The sequence below is a fragment of the Oryza glaberrima genome, chromosome 3 (assembly GCF_000147395.1).
Source record: "Oryza glaberrima chromosome 3, OglaRS2, whole genome shotgun sequence".
NCBI classification, from domain to species: Eukaryota; Viridiplantae; Streptophyta; class Magnoliopsida; order Poales; family Poaceae; genus Oryza; species Oryza glaberrima.
The window spans coordinates 10,082,445-10,104,010 of record NC_068328.1 but is presented as its reverse complement, the minus strand read 5'-3'; the positions used below and the strand labels follow the sequence as shown (position 1 = coordinate 10,104,010).

At 42.5% G+C, this 21,566-nt stretch overlaps 3 protein-coding genes across 3 annotated transcripts; 2 read left to right on the top strand and 1 right to left on the bottom strand.

Moving 5' to 3' along the window:
* Positions 1-2,031: 2,031 nt before the first annotated feature.
* On the top strand, positions 2,032-9,899 carry LOC127767573 (kinesin-like protein KIN-14F). The gene is made up of 19 exons (XM_052292952.1): positions 2,032-2,374; positions 2,503-2,669; positions 2,778-2,924; positions 3,087-3,329; positions 3,419-3,490; positions 3,621-3,689; positions 3,819-3,914; positions 4,070-4,180; positions 4,266-4,347; positions 4,439-4,534; positions 4,650-4,823; positions 4,901-5,007; positions 5,133-5,313; positions 5,434-5,593; positions 5,682-5,935; positions 6,029-6,192; positions 6,277-6,465; positions 6,639-7,135; positions 7,750-9,899. The coding sequence occupies exons 1-19, from the start codon at positions 2,254-2,256 to the stop codon at positions 7,880-7,882; spliced, it is 3,063 nt and encodes a 1,020-aa protein (XP_052148912.1). The 5' UTR covers positions 2,032-2,253; the 3' UTR covers positions 7,883-9,899.
* Positions 9,900-12,893: 2,994 nt separating this feature from the next.
* On the top strand, positions 12,894-16,808 carry LOC127768542 (probable protein phosphatase 2C 33). Its single transcript, XM_052294149.1, has 7 exons — positions 12,894-13,389; positions 13,495-13,666; positions 13,767-13,984; positions 14,093-14,200; positions 14,289-14,414; positions 14,515-14,753; positions 15,941-16,808. Exons 1-7 carry the CDS (start codon positions 13,177-13,179, stop codon positions 16,161-16,163), a joined length of 1,299 nt encoding a protein of 432 aa, XP_052150109.1. The 5' UTR covers positions 12,894-13,176; the 3' UTR covers positions 16,164-16,808.
* Positions 16,809-17,130: 322 nt separating this feature from the next.
* LOC127765690 (calmodulin-binding protein 60 D-like) lies at positions 17,131-20,704 on the bottom strand. Its single transcript, XM_052290632.1, has 8 exons — positions 20,294-20,704; positions 20,101-20,182; positions 19,949-20,001; positions 19,048-19,535; positions 18,788-18,948; positions 18,467-18,664; positions 18,107-18,272; positions 17,131-18,008 (listed from the first exon to the last, which is right to left on the bottom strand). Exons 1-8 carry the CDS (start codon positions 20,392-20,394, stop codon positions 17,752-17,754), a joined length of 1,506 nt encoding a protein of 501 aa, XP_052146592.1. The 5' UTR covers positions 20,395-20,704; the 3' UTR covers positions 17,131-17,751.
* Positions 20,705-21,566: the final 862 nt, after the last annotated feature.

Below are 21,566 nucleotides of genomic sequence, written 5' to 3'. Positions count from 1 at the left end.
TTGACAGGACGAACGAAAATTCACCAAAACATACAACATGCAGGTACTACTACTACTACTACTACTACTCCAGTATCTAGGAATATTCATTACCAAACAAAAAGAAAAAAAGGAAGAAAAACCGGTGTTACAGAAAGAGAAGTGGCAATATGCACTACTGTGTGGGGGTGGCCTGGTGGATCAAGGCAAGGTCAAACATGGTGAGTTGGTGATCCCGAGACAAATTGTACAACAAAGTTAGTTAGTGATGACCACGTAGGTACGGCTGAATGGAACATTTCACCTCTCTTCTTTTTTTCCCTCCAAACCAGTAATATCAATATGGAGTCACTTTACTTGCCAAAAACATCGTTCTGTGCATAACCTTCACGACCCCTTGTCATTTGAGACAGTCGTTTTCAGAGAATGCATGAATGTTGGAGTTAGCGGAAATGACGGAGTAGTTTCACACATAATCGCAGATAAAAAGGTAAAAAAAAGAACTTATTATAAGTTTGAAGAAATGCTGAAATTGAATGCACTCGATTTTTTTTTAGAAAAAAACATTCCCACGCTAGTCTCTTTAAAATCCACTAGCAATTCTACTTTAATACTAGGCGATTTTAGTTTTACACCTGCAAGTATGTGAAGTGAGATTAGCTAAATTGGATGGGTTACAGTGGGATCTGCTCACCTGGGTTCAAGTTTACAACTAATTATTCTTTTAGTGGCATGCAACGTACTTATCGATAGCGAGACGTCTGTGGTGACTTTGTCAATCTCAAGATATCCTGGCACAGTATTTTGGAAGTGCTCGTAGAGGCAGGGTGTGAGTGTACGCATGTTTGAGTGTTTGTGTTTATACCGTATAAGTATGATTTGCTAGGAGATGCTCATAGTGTAAATCTCAAAATATAACGGTGCAGTCTTTTAAAAAGTGCTCATAGGGATAGAATGTACATGTATGCGTTTATATAGGTGGTATACACCTGTTTGAGCGCCTACGTTTGTACGTATAAGTATGATTCACTACAAGACGACTTATATATGTTTTCAGGAACTATAATACCTTGCAAAATCCTCTTAGGAGGCTATATGAACAAATGTAATTGGTTAAATTCAATAAAGCTTCCATTGTCTTTAGAAAATATTAACAATATTGTAAAGTTTAGAGAGTTAAATGGACATTTTTAAAGTTTATGATGATTAGATTATTAACTTAAAGCTAAAGTTTAGAAGTGGTATATGGACATTTTCCAATATAAAATATACTAGTATAGCAATAATCAAACACATATGCGAAGTGAGTATAGCTCGACTGATTAGGTTCCTTGTGGTGGAACCAGCCCACTTGGGTTCAAATCCTAGATTTGACACGGGTGCCGCCCTTGTGAGTGTCTGCGTTTTGTATTGTGTTTCTAAAAAAAATAAAATAATCAAACACATATACATAACACATTTCACCAAATGGTGCATTTTTTAAGAAAAACTTTTCGTATTAAAAGATTAAAACAACTCAAAATTTTAACTTTATACTAGCTAGCAGTTAGTTAATCGTATACTAATTGAGTGTCTTTCCTGATAAGCTAAGCGGCTAATCACCAAAATGCCGAAACGAACGCGGTTTATCTCTAAAATATTTTTGCATTGTTTTTAGCTACTTCACCGATTATTTTCACGTCTTAGTTGCTCCACGTAGTCTAAACCAAGCCTTAAGTTTCATAGTGATCAATGTAATATTTGAATAAAGCACATAATTGTATTTTAAAAAAGAAAATACCATGTGCAGCGTGGACCAATCTTTATCATTTCATTATGAAAAAAAATTAACAACAGAAAAAAAAACAAGCGGCCGCCGTACTGTAGTTAGGGAGCACCGGAGCAGAGTACACTTTACTCAAACAAAACGCCAGAGCGGCGAAAACAAAGAAAAAAGAGCAGAAGATGGGAAGACAAAAAAGGGGAGGAAATGAAAACTGAAATCCACTTCCACTAACCACAATTTTTAAGCCCGAAGCAGCCGAAAGAAAAGCGCGCATACACGCAGCGCAGGCATTGTCGCATCGCAAAATCGCAATGCATTGCAGCTAACCACAAAGCTCCCACCTCTCCGTCTCCTCCCCCCTCCATTATAACCACCCCCACAAAACCACCACGCATCGCCCCATTAATGGACTCGCCACCTCCCTAATTCCACCGTCCATTTCAAACCAGACAGAGCGGAGCGGAGCGGAGCAGCTGCAGCGGCGAGGCGGCACCGCGCGCGAGCCACGGATGGCGGAGGCGGCGGCGCTCTTCTCGCTCTCCGCGGCCGCCGTGGTGGAGGACGTGCTGCGGCAGCACGGGTGCCGCCTCAGCGACCGCGACCTCGCCTCCCGCAGGGCGGAGGAAGCCGGTGCGTGTGTCGTGTCGTGTCGTGTCGCTTCGCGTGTTCTGCGTGGAATCGTGGTGGTCTTTTGCCAATTTGCCACCCGCTATCGGCTGGCTTCGCTCGCTCACGCGACATTGTTTGGTTCCGTGCAGCGGCGAGGCGGAACGAGGCGGCGGGGTGGCTGCGCCGCACGGTGGGGGCGGTGGCCGCGCGCGACCTGCCGGAGGAGCCGTCGGAGGAGGAGTTCCGGCTCGGCCTCCGCAACGGCCAGATCCTCTGCGGCGCGCTCAACAGGGTCCACCCGGGCGCCGTCCCCAAGGCATGCGCACACGTTGTGTTCGTTAATTTGATTCGCTCCCGCTGCGCTGTTTGCCACTGTAGCGTGATGGTTGGTTGCTGTGATGTTGCGCGCGCGCGCGCCCCGCAGGTGGTGGTGAACACGGCGGCGGACTCCGTGCTGCAGCCGGACGGCGCGGCGCTGTCGGCGTTCCAGTACTTCGAGAACGTGCGCAACTTCCTCGTGGCGGCGCAGGAGATCGGCCTGCCGTGTTTCGAGGCCTCCGATTTGGAGCAGGTTCGTGTCGGAGCGCGCCACCCGGCCCCCATGCGCCGTTGCTTGCAGCTGCAGCAAAGCAGCCATCACCCTCATCGTCGATTGCTTTAGGCACACTCTTGTGGAGCCTGTGATTTTGACGCGCGCCTTTTTTTTTTTTTTTTTTTGCCTTTCTGGGCGCAGGGAGGGAAGAGCGCCAGGGTGGTGAACTGCGTACTGGCATTGAAGTCGTACGGTGACTGGAAACAATGTGGTGGCACCGGGCCATGGAAATACGGGGGGAATTTGAAGCCGTCGGCTTCCGGCAAGTCGTTCGTGAGGAAGAACTCCGAGCCATTCCGGAGGTGCCAATCGATGAACGAGGGCGAGGTGCCTTACGAGGAGGCTGGATTCAGCGGTGATTATCATCTTGATTCCGGTGACATGGTTAGCTCCGTGCTTCAATTTTGAAGCTGCTTTGTATTTGTCTTGTTTTGCTAGACGATATGCGGCTAAACGGTTAATGCTTCGTGCAGTCGACGTCACGCCCTTTGAAAATGTTGGTTAGTGCAGTTTTGTCCGACAAGAGGCCCGACGAAGTTCCACAGGTAGGCCAATCAGGTTCCCCATTATTTAGTAAGCTGTTTACTGGTTCAATGGGATACATGCAAGCAGCTTTCCCTTTCATGTGATGCTTTACCGGTTCCTTGGAGTTTTTATGCTATTGTTTGCCTGCAGCTCTTGGAGTCCATGCTGAGTAAACTCGTCGAGGAATTCGAGAATCGATTGACTAGCCAACATGAATTGGTAGATATCATATTTGTACACTTCTTATCTGTTGTTTTTGAAATCGTTTTCTGCGTGACATATGGCAATATGTAGACTGGGCCGCCTGGAAATGATATAAACAATCAAATTTTTAATTCATTGGAACAGGTGAAGGCGGCTCTGAAAAATGGTACAGATGGCACCAAATCCTTCTCGAAATCAAAGGTTCTGGTTGAAGCCACCCCAAATTCTAATGAGAAAAAGGCAAGCTATAAATTTGCTCTTATTTAGTATGTTCAAAATATTTGTTTTCAACCGCTGTAGGAATCTCTGTTGCAATCACAAAAATAGATAGGTGTAGGTTGCTAGCAGCTACTATTTTTAGTTTCCAACCAACATTTCTTTTGCTTCCTCTATAGATGGATACGATAGAGGTTTACTCCAAACATAGACAAACCAAAAAGGAAGCATATGGAGAAGTTACACTGAAGCAATATTCAATGCTACAACTACAGTCAAAGCATGTTGAGGTATTATTTTAATTATTCATTTTATTTTTCATTGTCTTGGTGGTGATTAAATATTTATATTACTGCTTGTGGTTCTTTTCTTTAGGAACTCAAGGCTGATATTAGAGCTACAAAAGCTGGCATGGAGTTTATGCAAATGAAGTACTCCGAGGACATCAACATCTTAGGTAAAATGGGCATGCCCGAGGTGCTTAATTACACTAACTATTTTAATATAACGCTAATAAACAAAGTATGCATTTGCAAATTTTATTCCAGGAAGGCATCTGTTTAGCCTTGCACATGCTGCCTCAGGTTATCATATAGTTCTTGAAGAAAATCGCAAGCTGTACAACCAAGTGCAAGATCTTAAAGGTATGCTTGTTATATCGAATATTCATGCCAAGTGTTTCTGGACCAATTAAGGATAAAAATGTTCTGTGAGAAGCAGAAAGAAAACATGTATTTTGATTATTTTCCATGTTTATAGGGAGTATCAGGGTATATTGTAGAGTACGACCCTTTTTACCTGGACAAGTAAGTTCTTGTGCTGTGGGTTCAATTGATGAGGGCAATATAACCATCATCACTCCTTCCAAGTCTGGAAAGGAAGGCCGAAAGACTTTTAGCTTCAACAAGGTGTTTGGCCCTTCAGCAACACAAGGTTTTCTACCTGTCCATTTCTCAATTTTTTTTCGAGCTCTTGAATGGAAGAAGATCGAATAGTTTTTTGTCGTGCAGATGAGGTGTTCTTAGATACCCAGCCCCTTATTCGCTCAGTACTTGATGGATACAACGTTTGCATCTTTGCTTATGGCCAGACCGGTTCAGGGAAGACATATACAATGGTGAGTACAGTAACAATATTTGGTCAATATATATGACTGATATCAATTAATAGTGTTTCTAAAGCATATACTACCATGGATTCCCTTCATGTACCGTTAACATCTTCTCTATTTCTTTTATGTAGAGTGGGCCCAAGAACATGACTGAGCAAACCCAGGGTGTAAATTATCGGGCACTAAGTGATCTATTTAAGCTTGCTGAACAAAGGAAAGGAGCATTCATTTATGATATTGCTGTGCAAATGATAGAGATTTATAATGAGCAAGTCAGGGACCTCCTTGTCAATGATGGTCTGAACAAAAGATATCCTCACAACAGCATGTTTCTATCAAATTGTGCCACTTTATTTGTGTTATAAATTGCTTTCACAAGTAAATTATTTTGTACTGCTGAAGTAAATAGTCTTCCTTAACAAGTATATACATTAGAGATTCGAAATAATTCTCAGAATGGACTTAATGTGCCGGATGCAAGCCTTGTCCGTGTCGCATCAACAATGGACGTGATGGAATTGATGAATGTTGGGCAGAAGAACCGTGCAGTCGGCGCCACTGCACTAAATGACCGGAGCAGTCGTTCCCACAGGTAACACAACCTTTTCTGTGTAAAAAAATCACATGAAATAATTTGAATTGATAAATGAACATAATGAAATATTCTCTTAATCTTGCAGTTGCTTAACTGTACATGTTCAAGGAAGAGATTTGACATCAGGGACCATTCTTCGTGGCTGCATGCACTTAGTTGATCTCGCAGGCAGTGAGCGGGTTGATAAGTCAGAGGTCACTGGAGAAAGGTTAAAAGAAGCACAACATATAAACAAATCATTGTCGGCTTTAGGGGATGTGATTGCTTCACTTGCCCAAAAGAGTGTGCATGTACCTTACAGGAATAGTAAATTAACACAACTCCTGCAAGATTCTCTTGGTAAGATTTAACCTTCTTGCAATTTCTTAATGTGCTGTCACTGACTGCTGAGTATAATTTATATTTCCTCGAATTTTAACAATGTGTCTACAGGAGGTCAGGCCAAAACCTTGATGTTTGTTCATATAAGCCCAGAGAGTGATGCTTTAGGAGAAAGCATAAGCACATTGAAGTTTGCCGAGCGTGTATCCACTGTTGAACTTGGCGCTGCTCGGTTGAACAAAGAGTCTGGAGAAGTTAAAGAACTTAAGGAGCAGGTTTGTTTCTGCTACTATGCTTTGTATCATATTTTCTCACTGCATTTGTTGTTTAAGGTATGCATATATTCTATCTCTATCCAGATTGCTCGACTCAAATCATCATTAGCAATGAAAGATTCAGGATCAGAGCAAAACATTAACCGTGACCCTGAGGCATTTAACATGAAGATGCCTTCACCTGGCTTTTCAAATAGGCGACAGGGTAGTTGTGAGTTGGTGTCTAGCCAAACTAACTTCAGACAACCAATGGAGGACGTTGGAAACATAGAGGTACTAATGCCTTGCATTATTTCTTCTATAAACCTTTCTACGATTCATATTTGTTTGACATTTACAAGTTACACAAGTGATATTAGCAAATTATGATAATACAACTGTCCTTTCAGCGGCCATGCTGTTGTTAACGTTTTTGTCCCATCATGTTTGATCTGGTTTTTATACAGGTTAGAGCCAATCCAACATTAAGACAGAAGAAACCAAGCTTTGATCTCCAGGACTTATTAGCGTCAAATGATTCCCCATCATGGCCAGATAGCATTTCAAGGGCAAATTTTCAAATGGGAGAAGAAAGAGAGACTATTGGTGGGGAATGGATCGATAAGGTTGTAGTGAACAACAATAACTCAGTAGGTGATTGGGAAGGCGACAGTGCAGCTTTACCTGACTTCTTTTACCAAAGGTACCATTCAGGTACAAGAGATAAGCAATACCTGAGAAATAACTCAAGAAAAAAGGACGGAAATGAGTTTGAGCAGCAAAGACCAAGATTTTATTCCACAAATACTGATGATTCTGATGACATTGACATTGCAACAAGTGATTCCTCAGAATCAGATGCACTATGGCAGTTCAGTGTCCAAAGCATCAATAGTTCAATTAGCGAGAATGGTTCAAAGATCAAGAAACCACAAACGAAGCTAAGAGAGAGCTCAGATACCAGGTAACCATTTTTTTTACATTAACAACTTTTTTTTACAACAAACATTATGTTTTAAGAATAACAGGGCTAATAACTCCCTTGTCCCGTTTTTGTTGAAGTAAAATCATCCTACACTGTTTTAGCACCCACAATACTCATGGTATAAAGCAGATATAAATAATTTAACTATGATGAACTGAACTTGAATAAACAGTCATATGGACTTGGATATTAGCGTATTACTTGGGACTACACTAATTGTGAATTGTGGGTTATGACTAATAGTGCATGGATGGAAAATTATCTTTATGTTGTTATTTAAAGATATAGTTCACCTCATGCATAATAGTGATTGCTGTGAATTTCAAGATTGTGGTCTGCTAAGGCTAGTCACAGAGTTACTAATTCTCTGAAATTTAATTAGTATGAAAAATGTGTACTGGAAGTACATATCTATTAAATATTAATCCCATTAACTTTTGGTTCTTTTATATTTGGTTGATACTAATATTTATTTAAAAAGAAAAATATATAATCTAAACTATAACATACTAAACTATTCGCATAAGATATATCATTTTACTCCATGAAAGGCTGATTAAGATATTCCATGCTTCCATGTATTTACTCATCAGGACACCACTCCATTCTCAAATACCATCTGCTTCGAGAAAAACCTCCAATGGAAATAGATCTGGACGGCAACCTTTAAGTGGTAGCGATAGCAGAAGGCTCTCATCAAATGGTAGACATGCTGGTACAAAGTAGGGACTACTACAATGATCATGTGCATTTTTTTTTCTTGGCTTTCTTTCAGTGTTTGTCATGAGAGATTGCGAGGTTTTTCTCGAGTACAGCAATGAGTGACAATAAACCCAATTGATTGTCTCAGTGTGGTGAGTTGTGATCTCAACAACTGGTGTGTGAGGCCATTAACCTTTTTTTTTATTTGGCCTATCAGGCTATGTTGAGTTCTTGCTAATTCTTTGTGTATTGTTCATAATATATATAATGAAGAGAAAAGAAAGAGAATTGGTTGATCAAAAGCAGGTGCATAATTTCTCTCTTTGAACGCTTTTATCTTTTGATAAAGGTTCTTTCCAATGTCCTTCGTTTATTATTCTCCAGTATTCTAACAAGTACAGCTTTTGCTTTGGTTGGAATTCTCTTCCACGGGTCCACGCTCCATGAAGTTCATGTTCATGTTCATGTACATTGATATTGATTTATGTCAGCTATCGTGTCATACAGTGACACTGCTAGCCAAACTTGTGTTGCTGATCATCCTGGAAACCTGGAAACATGTTTTTGCTGCAGAGGTGATGGTCCTGAAGTCTTGCCTTTTGCTTAAGTTCTGGAAGTGCTCGTTGGATTGTACATACCACTTCATTCATTCCTGTAAGTGACCATGCAGAATCATGTCTGTTGTAGCTGTGGTGCATACCATCTAATACATTGCAGTGACATGTTTTACAATTTTACTGTCCAACATATATCTGAGCTTTAGACAGAATGACTACAGTATAGTAGCTTTACTTTTTCTTTTTTTTTTGAAGGGAGTTGAGCTTACCTCTTAGGGCAATAAATGTTACTCCCTCCATTTCATATTACTATAATTTATAAGTGGTTTGACTTTTTTCCTAATCAAACTTATTTGACCAAGTTTATAGAAAAATATAATAGTATTTTCAACACAAAACAAACATATTATCAAGTATATTCAATGCTAGATTCAATAAAACTAATTTGATATTTTGGATGTTGCTAAATTTTTCTATAAACTTAATCAAACTTAACAAATTTTGATTAGGAAATAGTCAAACGACTTATAATATGAAACGGAGGGAGCAACACATTTGTTGGAGGAGAAGAGCATTGCTTGGAGGAAATTCATTATGCAGTCTTGGAGTTCCATGGAAAAAAGACCTTAGCCGAGCCCCACAAGACCAAAATCCCAACTATGGCATGAAATGAGAGAAGGGAAAGACGAGGAGGAAGAAGATAAACATGGTCTTTTACATATAGGTCTCATGGCATTATTTATTTATGAGTAAATTTCAGAAAACTGCAACTTTAGTGATAAAACTATCAGTTTGCTGCAACATTAGCTACATGTTTCAGTTTGTTGCAACAATAGCGTGGGAAATTATCACAAAACTGTAACTTTTACGTTATATGCTGCTACAGTATATATAGGTGACAACTGTAGCAGCATATAACATAAAAGTTGCAATTTTGTAATAATTTCTCACGCTATTGCTACAGTAAACTGAAACATGTCGCTAATGTTGCAACAAACTGATAGTTTTGTTACTAAAGTTGTAGTTTTCTGAAATTTACTATTTATTTTTTTTTATTGATTGTAATGCAACCCAAGTGCCACGTAGGTGCCAGATGATACCAGTGTGAACTGCATAGGAAGGTAAAATGAAGAATTGGTATTGATAATTGAGGGAGGTTGTATACATGATTTTTCGATTGCGAGGAAACTCGGATTGTAATATAGACTTTCTTTTTCTAATACTCACCAGGAATCTTTGGCCCAGTTAGTCTAGCTACAAAGCACTGCCTAGTAGTTCAAGGCCAGAGACTGGTCTAATCATGGTTCAATGCCCAATGAGGCCTTTTCGGAAACTTAGAGCATAATCTAGCAATTTTCGGCGACTATGCAACACGCTGTGCATGCATGAAGAAGGATCGAGTTCAGTTAAGATTCAAGAGCACCGATCTTACAAGAAAACCATCCGCGTATTCAACGGGCAAGTAGACAACAACTACGCAAACAAAGTCTAATTAGAGCAGGTATAATAGCAGGCTTAGCCAGCTGCAAACATATTTTAAGAAGATAAATGAGAAGAGAGAAGAGCAGCAGTCTACGGATTTGTAGCCAGCTGTAGCACGGATTCCAAGATACAGTGTGTGTATGACAGGTGGGACCAGGTATTAATAGTGTAGTATGTAACTATTGTATGAATGAGCTATTAGATTGGCTATAAATGAATTGGAGCTAGTAGTTGACTATACTATTAAACTTGCTCTTAAGCAGCGGCGACCCAAAGCCCATGTTTGCCAGCCGAGGCCAACTCACCGCAGGGAAAAGGTGAGCTGTCCTACCACCAACAAAGCCACGCCGCGCGACCGTAGAAAGAAAAGCCTACGCGGCTACGCCGTTTCACCGACGAGTGGACCTCTCCTTCACGGCCTCGTCTCACCCAACCCTAGTTCCTTTTAGGATGAAAACGGAATGAGTACGGACGAATAATGCTCATATCATATTTGTTTTTATATTTCTTCGAATACGAATACGGATAGTTCGAAATAGAACAAATACAGATTACTTTGAATACAAATAAGAATCGAATATGATCGGACACGAATACGGAAACAATTTTTTCTTGGAACACGAAAAATCAAATCAATTTCTAATAGAAACAAATATCAACATATATAATTAGCATTTTATTTAAAATATAGTATAATTTATAAATATTTATTTAAAAAATTAAATAATATTAATAGTGTGGACTAGTATTAAGAGATGAACTACTATTAAAATCTAAAAAGGTATATTGAAAGTCATAGAGTTATAAAGATTTAGGGTATGTCTCATGGCTTCTGCGGATATCCGAATAGCATTGTTAGTCGGATATCCGAGTTATTATCCTTATCCGGCGGAAACCCCGATACCATATCTGTATTCGTATCCGGGAGGAAATATCCGTATTCGTATCTGTATCCGAGCTATCTAAAAATTATCCAAACCGAAAGATATTCGTATTCGCTCGCTTTTCTCTGAAGCGGCGAAAACTATTCGCTCTGTTTCTAATAGGGTTGTGATTTTGTTCTCTCTTGTTCACCTTAAGTTGAGTAATCACCGCCACAAAATGTTTCAGGCGATTTTGTTTGCATGATCGTTTGGACTTGGGGAATGTTGTAAAGTGAAGATTTGTTTCGCTACTCTCTCTTTTTAGCGTACCTTTTAAACTGCTAGACGATATGTTTTATGTTAAAACTTTTTATAAAAAATCGTTTTAAAAAATAAAATAAATTATAATTCATAATTTAATTTTGAAAAATACTCAATTAATTAGGTTTTTCATTTTACATGCCACTAATTAGCCATTTTCAACCTGTGGTTGTTAGAACGGCCCTTAGGTTAATGGATAAAAGCATGCTAGTTGTGTTTTTACAGCCCGTTGTGTCAAAAACTCGGAGGAGGTCATGAGCAAATTTGTATTTTTTGGGATTTGAATTTTAGAATTAATTTGTTAATTTTTTTCATCGCTTTCATTACCTAGACTTCCTTTTGGACAACTAAGAATTAAAATGTAAAAATATAACCTTAATTTTTTTTGCTACTTCGATCATCTATTTTCGATTTATAGACTGTAGCAAAAAGAAAAAAGCTTTTCAAGCAGTGATCTGGGTTCACCAGCTGTACTCACCACTAAGGCTATGTTCTTCCCCTAGTTTTCCCTCTTTTATTTTTCGCGCACACACTTTGTTTTTTTTTTACAGGGCGCGCACGCTTTGTAGAAAAATTCTATATGAAAGTTGTTTTTTAAAAAATTATATTAATTTATTTTTTAGGAAAAAATAGTTATTAATTAATTATACAATAATACATATTTCGTTTTGCGTGTCGGGAGGAGGGCAACACCTAACTCATGCTCCTACTAGTTTTTATTATATTTCTTGTTCATTGAATTTTCTCATAGAAAGGGACATTACGCTTGATTTGGTGGTGTTTGGATTCAGGAACTTAACTTTAACTTTAGTCCCTATATTTAGACATTAATTTAGAGTATTAAATATAGACTACTTACAAAACTAATTATATAAATGAAAGCTAATTTGTGAGACAAATTTTTTAAGCCTAATTAATCCATAATTAGAGAATGTTTACTGTAGCATCACATAGGCTAATCATGAATTAATTAGGCTCAATAGATTCGTCTCATGAATTAGTCCAAGATTATGGATGGGTTTTATTAATAGTCTACGTTTAATATTTATAATTAGTGGCCAAACATTCGATGGGATAGGGATCTAATTATAAATATTAAACGTAGAATATTAATAAAACCCATCCATAATCTTGAACTAATTCGCGGGACGAATCTATTGAGCATAATTAATTCATGATTAGCCTATGTGATGCTACAGTAAACATTCTCTAATACTAAAGTTCTTGGATCCAAACACCACCTAGCATGTATAGGACGAGGCATTTAATTTTACTTATAACGAGACGTGCCAAAAAATGATATCCACATAACGGCATAAAACTAAACAGCTGCATATGAATGTAAAGACTAAATAAAATAATTGCACCAAATCTTAAGTTTTTAAATGCATTTTTGGAAAAGCTTACTACTGGTACTACTACTCTTGTACTCATATGTGGAGTTGTGGACTTGCGAGCAATAGCACATGGGTCCATAACACCTGACACCAAATCCACCTGTGGTCAGTCAAACATATCCATTTTAGCAGCTGGCGACCATACATTCAAACATGCTTAAAAAATCTTAAAAACATTACTAGTAGTCCTCAGAACCGGACAACCTGCGGCTAAATCCACAATATGAACACACTTTTCTTTAATCCAACTCAGATTTCTTAATCCAAAAGTTGCTAACCACTATCGACCAGCTGGCCTCGCTGCTGCTGCAAGCTTGCAGAAATGCAGGCATTTGGCAAGCACATTTGCACCGAGGCCCTCTATTTCACCTACGAATTACAAAAAGATCCCACCTCTTCTACTATCGTCAGCTAATTAAATCGTTGTTCCTCAGTTCGGTACTTCTTCTTCCTTCACTCTCCCCACCAAATTCCCCCAAATCGCAGCTGTTCGCCACCCGCATTGCGCCGCCATTGCCTCCAAATCCGAGTACTCCTTGAGTAATCTCAGATCCATCTCGGGTTCCTCCCGCCGTTGGCAGCAGCCGGAGCTTTTTTCCGCGGAAGAGATGGCGCCGTTTCGGTGAGTTCTTGGCAGTTTGGGATGATGCTTGGTGGGTAGGAGGACTAGGAGTGCGGCGGCGCGGGGAGAGGCTGCGATGGAGAGCGCCGCCGGGGAGGAGGGGAAGGCTGCCCCGTCGCTTCCCCTGGCGACCCTGATCGGCCGCGAGCTCCGCGGCGGCGGCTCCGAGCGGCCGCTCGTCCGGTACGGCCACTTCGGCTTCGCCAAGCGCGGCGAGGACTACTTCCTCGTCAAGCCCGACTGCCTCCGCGTCCCGGGCGACCCTTCCTCCGCCTTCTCCGTCTTCGCCGTACGTGCCCTCCCCCCGTGTCGCGTTTCTGGTCTCGTCTCGGGATTCCGTGATGCTGATGGCGTGTCGGGTTTTGTTCTTGTTCTTGGATCTGCGGTTTGGCAGGTGTTCGACGGACACAATGGCGTGTCGGCGGCGGTGTTCAGCAAGGAGCACCTGCTGGAGCACGTGATGAGCGCCGTGCCGCAGGGCATCGGCCGCGACGACTGGCTGCAGGCGCTGCCGCGCGCGCTGGTCGCGGGCTTCGTGAAGACGGACATCGACTTCCAACGCAAGGGTGAGAGAGATCCTCGCAATGCCGTTGAAACTTGAAAGCCTGGACCATCGCCGCTGTGAAGATGTTAACTTTGGGGGATGTTGTGTGAGTGTGATTGCAGGGGAGGCATCAGGGACGACAGCGACGCTGGTCGTCGTCGATGGGTTCACGGTCACGGTGGCGTCGGTTGGGGACTCCAGGTGCATATTGGACACGCAGGGCGGTGTGATCTCGCTGCTAACCGTGGACCATCGTCTCGAGGAGAATGTAGAGGAGCGGGAGCGCGTCACCGCGAGTGGAGGGGAGGTCAGCCGGCTCAACCTGTGTGGTGGACAGGAGGTAAGCTGCTAGTAAATATTCTTGGAAAGAACTTCAAGGATACATCTGCAATGCTGTCAAAGCATTTCTCATTATGGGTTTTGATGTGAAATCTTGCTGTTGTTTTAGGTGGGACCTCTCAGATGCTGGCCAGGTGGATTGTGCCTTTCAAGATCGATTGGGGATACTGACGTTGGGGAGTTCATTGTGCCAATTCCACATGTCAAGCAAGTGAAGGTGAAATTTTAAGAGTTTGATCAAATGCAAGGAGTAGCTTATCGCAATGAACTTAACTGTGTATGCTTTGCATTCTGGGAAATTGTAGCTATCAAATGCTGGAGGGAGGCTAATAATTGCATCAGATGGAATATGGGATGCACTGTCCTCAGAAGCTGCTGCTCAGGCATGCCGAGGATTGCCTGCAGAGCTGGCTGCAAAGCTTGTCGTGAAGGTAGTTTCACGTGTGGTTGCAGTTTCTTGTTTATATCTTACTTTATATGGAATGCTTCACTATCTTGATCATCCAACTGAGATCCATTCATATTGTACAGCAAGCACTGAAGACAAGTGGGCTGAAAGATGACACCACCTGTGTGGTTGTTGATATCATCCCATCTGATCATTCTTCAACACCTCCATCACTATCTCCAAAGAAAAACCAGAACAAGTTGAGATCTCTTCTTTTTGGTAGGAGGTCACATAGTTCTGTTGGAAAGCTTGGAAACAAGTCTGCTTCATTTGACTCTGTGGAGGAATTATTTGAAGAGGGTTCCGCAATGTTGGATGAAAGGCATGCATCATTTTCCTGTTGCAGTTCATTTTGTTATCCCCTGTTTAGTACCTCACTATGCATTATTAATCACTCGGTTGATTGTCATCTGTGTATTTGTTATCGTCATTGATTCCTTTATGATTTTTCCCTTATCACATGTCCCTGGCTTGGTTTCATAACATATGATATATTTTTGAAATGGGGAACAATTGGGGGTCCCCAGCCTCCACTAACCACTAATTGAACTTTTCCATCCTAAGTTCCTGATGCATGGTTGTCTTTTTCTTGATCAGTTGTCCAATATCATCTGTGGCTTTTTTTTTCATGAAAAAACAGTATAGTAAAACTACATCAATACTTCATAATTTTCTTTAGTTAGTGGTGTGTTTCCACTCCTGATTGTGGCTCATTAGTTGAACTCAATGCAATAGAATCCTGGCTTGTCAATTATATCTTGTGGGCTTGGCAACATGATAATATGTACTCATACTAAGACCTCCCTGTTGCTATTGCCACATCTTTGGTTTCTGTTGTTCCTTTGTGTGGCTTATGGCACATAGGGAAATTGCCGACGAATTAACTTTTGAAACATTCTTTTTGTTATTATGTTGCATTGCATAAATATTTATGATATTGTAGTTAGACCAAAGCAAAAGGGATTGAGTAGCTAGCTTGGTAAGGATAGATTGGCATACCTTGATATGGTTGATATGATTTGGAGACAACCTCTCTTTCAATGCAGAAGTCATGTAACTTCTACTTTGCTTCATGCAGTTCCAGAACTTTTGTGACCTTCAAGAATGAAATATCACTTCTGTTAGTTTGCATTTATGTTGCAGCCTAAGTTACTATGTCATATTTGAGTTGTATGCTACTAGAGTCCTAGACTATACAGCACCATCCTACTATTTTATCTTCTCAATTGATGGTCCAAGTTCCCCAGGTTGGATAGTGCTTGAATGAACATATTGCACCAGTAGTTAGAAGAATTTTACTTGAGCTATGCCATGGATAATATGTTTTCTGTTGAATTGTTTTCCTCATTATCACACGCTTCTTTATCACATTGTCCAATTAACTGTTGATAACTAAGATATATTACTGATTGATGTTCTGTTTGTTGAGGAAGCCCACTCTGTTGTTACCTCGTCTCTGCATTTGAGGCTATTGAACAGAACCTTAACAGCCTATCTATACTTTTGCAGGTTGGGTAGGAATTTTCCATCAAAAGCAAACTCGTCCCCATCTCGCTGTGCAATCTGCCAAGTGGATCAAGCACCTTTTGAAGATTTAGTGACAGATAATGGAGGTGGTTGCTGTTCTGCCCCATCGACACCATGGGTTGGCCCTTATCTTTGTTCAGATTGTAGGAAAAAGAAGGATGCAATGGAAGGTAAAAGATCTAGTCGCTCAACAGCGTGCAGGTGAAATTGCCAATAGGACTAACTGGTCCTTGTTCGTGCAAACTGGTCTCCTGGTTCGGTTGTCTGCCACATGTAAAAAGAGGATAATAATCTGTTTGCTGCTGGATCCAAGTATTATTGGTGAAACTAACTGCAATCTAGCCTGAACTGAACAAATTGGGCTACTAACAATCTTGGGAGTCTTATCAACAGCGCAGATGAAAATTTCTGTTTGCACTGGGAAGATAGCTCACAGGATTTCAACCCCGTAGTTTTTTTTTTTTTAACCTTAGTATGTAAAGTGAAATGTCTAGCTTAACAATGTTTGTAAGAGATGGCAATTGGCAAGGCTCCTTGTTCTACCTTGGAATGTATATGCTTGTGGAGCCGAACAAACTAATTTATTTATCTCATGCTATCCTAATCAATGGTAATGTCTTTCGGTGTTCTACGTGGACTGATTTTCATTGTATTAGGCTTTTGGGCATCTGGTGTTTCCTTTACCTTCTAAGTTCCTGTGGAATTTATCCACTATGAACGGGCATGGCATATCCCTAATCTGTGTTGGATTATGATATTAGGGATATGCCGGCATGTTGCTGGTTTCTCTTTAGCATGTGTCGAGGAACGCATTCACGGGGATGTGAATGTGATGTTGTGTGTAACTATGTACATGTGCATCTATCGTGTAATCGAGAAAAAAATCTACGTTGGATTCCGGACTTCTGATTCTAGAACTACGGCATTTTCGCTCTCATTGATATTGATCGATTGCACCTCTCCTTGAAGCCTTGAACGTCTCTCTCTCTCTCTCTCTCTCTCTCTGCAGAATTGTCAACAAATGAATTATTACTGCTTTACAAAAGGGGAGTGTATTATGTGCGCACAAGGTGCACTGGCCCTGCACACTAACTGAAAATACCTTGTATATGTACAGGATATGTTCCCTTACGAAGGAGGACGCCTTGCTGGTTCACTGCGAATGATTGATGAATGCATTTATATGGCACAGCATTTTCGGTTGCCAAGTACTGTACAAGATACAAGGGTGGGTTGGGGACTCATCATGCCGGCCAATTGCCATGGTCTATAAATAGCTGAAACGCCAAAGTAGGTGATTACATAATCCAAGTACTGCCAGCTATGGACCCATCCAAACTCATTACACCACATAGCATATCTATCCACCGACGAGCCTATTTCATTTTGCTGTTCTTGCAAATGAATTGGAAAAAAAAAACTGAGAGAGCACTAAAGAAAAGACGATGAGACAAAGAAGCACCTTTTACACAAAGGAGATCCAGGGTTTAGCACTAAAAAAAAAATCTCCAGACCAGTGCTTTCTTGTCATTTTACATGCCACAAAACAGCACAGATTAGATCACATACCCTACCAAATTATACCCACTTATTGTCTTCTCTGCATCATCATCTCTCTCTCTATATATCCCACCCAAAACAACTTTGTGAGTGTTAGCAGACAAACAGTTAGATGGACCCCACGCCACTACCCTCGAGCTTAGCTTAGCTACAATGGCGGCGCCATTACTCGGCTCCATGCAAAGAGACGGAGGCTTGCATTGCACATTGCTGCACACGCACGCGTCTCGTCCTCACAATCTGGCGCCGCTGCTGGAGAGCAGCAGCCCGCACGGCTGGGAGCCGCTGAACTGCACGTCGAAAGGGTCCCTCGCGTCGACGAAGCCGCCCGCTCCGAACGACGACGCTATCCATGGCAGCTCGCCGCTACCACCCTGGTGTTGGTGGTGGCTGCCGCCGGCTGTCTGGAGGACGTCTTCCAGCGCCTCGTTGAGCGGCTGGTACTGGAGCGGATTCAGCAAGCAGTCCTGTGAAGAGCTCGGCAGCTCACCTGTACACCAAACAGTGGCGAGTTCTTTCTCTGTCAGTGTTGGATGATCTATGAGGGCTTTGACCTAGCTAAGACACCTGATGGAAAGCAATGGGCACCTTGAGGTAGGTTCAGAATCTGTGCGTTCTCTGAAGCCGGCATCTGCACGGACTGGGACTGGATGGTGGTTGGTGATGACTGGCTGGTGCACTGGGACTGCACCTTGAATTCCACTATGCGGTTGGGGAACTTGTAGGCGTCTTGCTGCAACTTCACCACCAGCGCCTGCAAATTAATTAGCAATATTAATTGGGTGACAAGACAATTATACTGCCATGCATCTGAATCAATTAGTAACTACTTTTGGACGCTGTCCAGGTGCTGCTCATAATGAGGATGTCCTTTCATCTGTGCATCAGGCATCTTTCGATGCCATTGATGGCAACTTGCAAGTCTTTCTCAGAATTTCAGGTGTTTACCTTCTGTGTTGGAGTAAGAGCATTCAGAGTGAAGCAGTGGCTTCCAACGATCACACCGACAACCTCATGGATGCAGTTGAAGAGAAGGATTATCCCATGCCCGCTGCAGTAGGAGTAAAGCTTGTCGTCCAGAACGCACTCCCGTGCATGCTCAACGGTTGCTTCCCACATCTTGTTTGACATTCCACTGCCAAGTAACTGAAAAATGGACATGCAGTTCAGGATGAGAATATATGCATGGAAGCTACATTAAAGTTGGACAGAGAAGTTTATCTAAAAAAATAGAAGTTTTTATTGTAAAAGGGATGATTAATTTCTTACACTACGTAGTCCATATTGATCCATCACCAAGTTCCGGAGGAAATCTTGAACAGTGTGAATTCCAAAGTCTGCAAGCTTCTTGTGGAAAACGCCGTCTTTCCCAATTTTCTCCAAACGCCAAACGTCATCAGCTAGTGCAGGAGGATGATGCTTCTTGTAAACTGAAACATGAAAATTTTATCATTAATTTCTTCTTTAACACTGCAAGGATAGAACTGACGAACAGTTTGAGCATGAAATGAATACCAATAAGGACATACCTTCCCCACGGTGATCCTTCACGAGAAAAGGATTGCTGACAGCTTCCTGCACTCTTTCTTCGATGGAGCTGGCCCGAGAGATCCTCGCACCAAGTCTGAACTTCCTGCTCCTTATCCAGCTAGAGTTGTCCGTGAAAGAAATGTCGCGGATAGATGCAACACCTTTCTCAAGCACAATGATCACCTCGCCGGATAACAGTGGCCTCTTGCCTTCCCTTTCAAAGACTATGCTCTCGCTGAACTCCTTCTCGGTGTACTCCAAGCGCTCGTCAGCGTTGAAATCGCCATCAAGAACGAGGAGCTCAACCTTCATGGAGGACAGCGGGCCGGAGGTGATCGTCTGGTTACTGACAGCGTCGGTGAGAACAATTCGGAGAGGCTGCTTGTTCTCCCCTTCCACTCTGTTGCCTGTGAAGAGGGTCAGAGGCAGGTTGCCCTGGAACTGCAGCTTGTATCGTTTACTGCTTGTCTTTAGCTGAAGGGGAAGCCTGACGAATGCAGGACAAACATCAAGTCAGGACACATTCCAACCACAAAAACAGGAACATCTGAGTGGGCATTTTTGGTAAAACTGATATAGCAGTCAAAAGGTGAAGGACAACACTGAACTGACAGCATGCATTCAGAAATTAGTATAAGCGACAGCTTGAAGGAATTTTAGCATGAGCTGAGAATTGAGGTTCAGAATGTTTCATACGATAGTGACATTGGAAGTTCCAGAAGAATTAAATTTCAGAGATAACATGGAGAAAATATAAACAGGGTCTTGAACTCGTAGATGCTCTATGTTGTCATTAGTAGTGCCACAGCAATAAACTTCTGTAAATGGAAACAAAAAGGAAGTACTACTAGTCTACTAGTACTATGAAACACTGAATGCAGATAGAATGTAGAGGCCAACCTGTGTGCCGAATCAATGTGGCGGATAAGAACATTCTGCACCTCTTCCTGCACCTGAATTCAGGAGAGTGACACCATGAGAATTTAGAATTCAGCAGAATCTAACTCGACAGGCAGCTAACCGTATAGTAGCTGCTACAGAATGTTGCTTACAACTCTGCGCAGAAACGGCTCCAGCTTGGGCAGATGCCTCTGCATGTACTGCGCGCCAATGGCCTCCTGCATCGAGCTATTACTGCACAATGAAAACGACAAGGGACAAAACGTCAGTCAGTCAGTCAGAACCCAACTCATGAATCCCAAGAACTTAACCGAAATGCCTAAATGCAATGCCATTTTCACTCACTTGATGAAAGTTCGCCGGCGCTTGGCCTCCGGGGAGGCGAGCTCGTCCTCGTCGCCGTCGACCACCTCCTCCTCCACCTCCAAAACCCTCTTCAAGTCCATCAGCGCAATGCAGCTCGAATCAACAAGCTACACTACACTACACTACACTACCCTGCACTGCACCAGACTTCAGTTGAGTTGAGTTCACCTGAGATGAACAAAACCGCCGTAAAACCCTGGGGAGAAACCACGTCGGCTATAAATAGCGGGGGCAAGAGGAGAGGAAGCAGCGTGGAAGCTTCTCCCCACGGGCGGCGGCAGGAGAGGGGGGGTCGGTCTCGTCACGGACACGCTCCCGGTAGGAGGAGATGACGAGCTAGGCCTCCCCGGCAAAAAGATCGCAAAGCGGCGAGCTCCTCATCAGAATCCCTAGAAATGCCAAGATTCGGCCACACCCACCCTCCCTCCTCCCCGCCTTTTCTCCTCCTCCCCCTCACCTCGGCTCCTCTCTTTCAGTGCCGCCACCAAAAAGGGCGCGGAATTTTGTCAGAAAGCGGCAAAGCGGGGGGGCGAGGTCAGAGCGCCCCGGAGTTGTTCGATGGAATGGGCATACGCCCGGGCCATCGGGGTGCGGGCCGTGCTGGTGCACGGCTGGATTTGGAGAAGCTTCGAGGAAGCAGAGAGCGGCCATGGTGGTGGTGGTGGTGGTGGTGGCTACTACGGGGAGGATGGGTGGTAGTAGGCTTTCGTGGGGGGATGAAAGATGGGTACAAAGGGGAGCTTTTCGCGGCCTCGCGCGCGCGGTGCAACACCGGAGAGAGGGAAGAAAGGAGATTTGAGGAGGAGAAAGCGCAAAGCAGAGGAGGAAAAAAACAGAGTGCGGGGTTGCGATTCTTCTCCTCCATCTCTCGGGCGTTCGTGTGCGTTCGTACGTGTGCTGGTTTTGCATGGCGAGAATATGGAGGAGATGAGGTGATAGGAGCCTATGCGTTTACTTTTTTTTTTCTTTTCCACTTTATCTCTCCTTTGCTCCATTCAGCGGTGGAAATGTGAGAATAAAATCGAACGAACACTGTTGATCAGTTCATGATTGGTTCTACTGAAAATTGCTGTGTTGGAACTTGGAACGGAAGAAGAATGGTGCGAGTTCAGTAAGTCAGTTCAACGATCAGGGCGTGTATTGTCTTAGTAATTTGTTTTGTCCTGAGCAACAGAGTATCAGCAGCACTAATCTGATCCTCTATCTAGGCACTGCCTATCTGCCTCTTCTAGTCTTCTTCTCTGCAGATTTC